This window comes from Protopterus annectens, chromosome 8.part1, assembly GCF_019279795.1.
Source record: "Protopterus annectens isolate FY-2018-M chromosome 8.part1, PAN1.0, whole genome shotgun sequence".
Classification (NCBI taxonomy): domain Eukaryota; kingdom Metazoa; phylum Chordata; order Ceratodontiformes; family Protopteridae; genus Protopterus; species Protopterus annectens.
Genome location: NC_056742.1, coordinates 531,046,779 through 531,050,594, shown reverse-complemented (window position 1 = coordinate 531,050,594; position 3,816 = coordinate 531,046,779). Strand labels below are relative to the sequence as shown.

The 3,816-nt window shown below is 34.4% G+C and overlaps 1 protein-coding gene across 1 annotated transcript; it reads left to right on the top strand.

Moving 5' to 3' along the window:
• Window positions 1-508: 508 nt before the first annotated feature.
• Window positions 509-3,033, top strand: LOC122810093 (C3a anaphylatoxin chemotactic receptor-like). The gene has a single exon (XM_044081569.1). The coding sequence runs from the start codon at window positions 601-603 to the stop codon at window positions 1,615-1,617; it is 1,017 nt and encodes a 338-aa protein (XP_043937504.1). The 5' UTR covers window positions 509-600; the 3' UTR covers window positions 1,618-3,033.
• The last annotated feature ends 783 nt before the right edge of the window (window positions 3,034-3,816 follow it).

Sequence of the window (3,816 nt, the reverse complement as noted above, 5' to 3'; positions counted from 1 at the left end):
TTTATTCTCTTACATCATGTCAGCTCAGCTGCCTATATGTCCTATACCAGCAGAATATGTTGAACTTTCTTCTATTACAGCCTTACATATTTATGTTTGTAATCAGTTTTTTCTCTCCTCCCACCTTCCCATTTCAAAATACAGCATCCCATAAACCATACTCTTTGATTTATTATTCTTCCCTATTTTGTAGGTATCACTGTACTTTTCCCTACTCTATCCCCACCTGGTTACCGAACACTGAACCTGCCATTTGCTCACTCAACAGTTCGGTAATATTTTGTTTCACGCAACCAAGAAAGACAAGGAAAAAGGAAAATCAAGTACAAAGTGTAAGGTTGCATTTTTAGTACAGATTACAAAGAAAAATGACAACTATGTCATACCCCCAAAAGTTTCTGTTAAAAGTAGTTTGAGTTCATTTTTCTCTGATGAGCTTTTCCTGTTCCTCTTTGTGTATATAAGGAATGTGTTCTCAACAGGAAGTATCAGTTCATTGCACTGATGTGAGTGAAACTCTGTAGACTTTAAGTCCTAGACATTAACTTGTCTTTGATGACAGTTTACTAATTTGTTTTACAAAGACAATCTGAATTAAACATGGATTTGATGAATGGTACAACCATTCAAAATGGAACACTAGGCAGCTCTTGGGTTGAACATGTTTTAGTGCCTTGTTGTTTTCTTGGCATCTGTTTTATTCTTGGAGTCCCAGGGAATGCTTTGGTTATCTGGACAATAATATTCCATATCAAGCAAAAATCTTTTACTGTGCTTTTGATCTTCAATTTGGCTACTGCAGATTTCATGTTACTGATTACATTGCCAATCTGGATACATGCTCTGGCTGACAACTGGGTGTATGGCCTATCATTCTGTAAATTTCTGACTTATGTTATTTATTTCAGCATGTATGCCAGTGTGTTTTTTATAACCCTCATGAGCATAGAACGACTGATGGCTGTGCTTTTCCCATTTGGGACTCAAAAATGGATGAGAAAAAAGGTACTTTATACATTAGTTTCAGTCATCTGGTTTTCATCTGCACTTTGTTCTGTGCCTATCTTGGTGATTCGAACAACTGTGGAGAAAAGTGGACGTGTCCAGTGTTCAGAGAGGGAATATTTCTCAAGGCAACAACAGATTGCAATCCTTCTTCTTGAAACTATTTTTGGATTTGCTGTCCCCTTTATGATACTGCTGGCATGTTATGCTACTGTCATGTTTAAGATCAAACACATGACATTTACAACAAGAAAGAAACCTGAAAAACTGATTGCAGGCATTGTGATTGCTTTTTTTATTTGTTGGTTTCCTTACCATGTATTCAACTTACTGATGGTTGTTTCAGTAGCACTAAAATCTTCTGGACATGGAAGCACAGAACATTTAGATAAGATAATAAAAGCCGGGGAAAATATACCCGGTGCTCTAGCTTTCTTCAGCAGCTGTGTAAACCCTATACTGTATGCATTTGCAGCACAAAGTGTCCGCAAAGGCTTTCAGCTGTCAAGTTTTGCCAGGCTGTTTAGGCAAATCAGCCCATCAGAGGATGAAAAACCCACTAAAGAAAGTTGGAGTTTAGAAGAAAAAATATCAAAAAACATAAGTATTTGACTGTAACACCTGCTTTATTAATTATGATATAGATTTCTGTGTTCTGTATTTTTTAACATAATTGATGTATAGATATCAGTGCTGAAACAGAGTTTTAAATATAAAGTAGAAAATATTCAGGTACATTTTGACTGATATATACAGTAGGTCTTTCACATACTTTTGGGTTAAATAAATTGCATGGATTCTGATTTACAACAATTTTTGATGTTAAGTAATAAGATACAATATAAAATGCTTGGATTCTGATTTACAACAATTTTAGATATTAAGTAATAACATGTATCGCTGATGTTTATTGTGAATGGACACAATATAAAATGCTTAGATTCTGATTTACAACAATTTTAGATATTAAGTAATAAGATGTATCGCTGATGTGTATGGTGAAAGGATACAGTAACATCTCTCAAGCCACACAGAGCTAACATGCAGTATTGGATAATGATATAAAACAGTGATAAAAAAAAAAAGACAGACCACCTACTTTGCACTCATTCGCAGTCTGTTATTCTATTGTGCATGTATGAGTGTGTGTGTGTGTGTGTGTGTGTGTGTGTGTGTGTGTGTGTGTGTGTGTGTGTGTGTGTGTGATGGGGGGATTAAAGCTGAAGTTTTTGCTGCTTGGTTGGTTGGACATAAAGAGTAATAACAGATAGAAGGCAACTGCATGTTAATAGAACTGGGTTTAACTTTTTCTTACATGATAACGCTTTCAGTATTTCTTTTTTAACTGTTGGCATTGTATTATATTTATGGTGGGGTCTTTGTAAAGTATTGCGTGTAGGAAATGTATGGATCACCAAACCTTACCAGCCACCATAATTATTTGGATAAACTATTGGATACATTTGTGCATGTAGGATATAGACATTAAAATAATGTATGAAATTATAACACAGTGTAAGAATGTAATACAATGTATGTAAACTACAGTGTTAATTTATACTGGTATAAGGCCTTCAGTGTAATTCATAAATATGATGTGAGATCAGATGGCCTTACCTTAGAACATGAGCCATCTGTGTAAATGAGTTTGTATAGTCTTATGCAGTGAGTCTTTGAAGCATGAAACAGTATGCATATCCTTACTGCTGCCTTTCTAGCTGGGGCTTTCCCCACATTTTTTTGTATACTAACAATGCTGCATTATTATTTAAATTATACAGTACATGGGTGACCTTATAGACCCCCACTTAGTGAGCTGTAGCCAGGTGAATATCTTTGAAAATGCAATTAATTTACATTAAGGTTTTTGGCACTTTGGGCAACTAACAAGCTTGAAAGTGGTCTATGCTTTATTTTATTAAGCTGCAGTAATGATATTTGGACATTGATATTATTTATGCCAATGTTTCAGTATTTGACTTTTGGACAATGCATTTTATATGTTCTTGTCCCTAATGCGTCATATTCTGTTCAGACATAAATAAAATACAAATATGAACTGTTCAGACCTGCTGATGTGTTTTGTGCATTTAAAGTACAGTTTTGAGATTCTGAGTGCAAAAATGGTATGCTAACAAAAAAAAATACCTTCAAATTTTTTCCAGGAAACATGTCTGTGGATACATAGATTCAGTATAACTAGTTTTGCTTACCAGAAGAAAACAAAACAGCTGTTGATTAACTTAAAGTGGGCCACTGTTGACCATTTTATAAAGTTCTTCCATGTGGAAATTCATACTTTCGCATATAAACTTTTCTTAAAAACTGCCACTTTACAGACTGGTTTATTTGCATCTTTTTTGCAACTTAAAATCATGTTTGTGGCACCTTTACTTACAAATGGCAAAGCATTAATGTGAATAATTTCATTCTATAGCCCTGGCTTTCATTATATTGAGTGCCACTTGCATAAATTGTAATAATGAGTGAGCAGTTTAACCAGAACAGAGCTCATTTACGTCTAGGGGCTTTTCAGTTTTAAATTCACTGCATTCTTTCTGAATAATATACTGTAAACAGTGAACTTAGTCAGGTACATAACTTATTGAGTCAATATGTTGTAAATAGCCAAGAAGTGTTATTATTATTATTTGAGCTTATATGTTACCGGATGAGATGATCCAGTATGCAGTTTGTAACTTAGTTCTATAGCATCTATGTGTTTGTCATTATGTTTTCAGGTTTTATTACAGAAAGGGAACAAAGTTGCATCTTCTTTACAGTCAGATCAGTAGTCTTTGCAGAGATAAT

What these genes read in the sequence shown, in the direction of transcription:
- LOC122810093 (XM_044081569.1), top strand. Translation starts at nt 601, where the DNA reads ATGGATTTGATGAATGGTACAACCATTCAAAATGGAACACTAGGCAGC.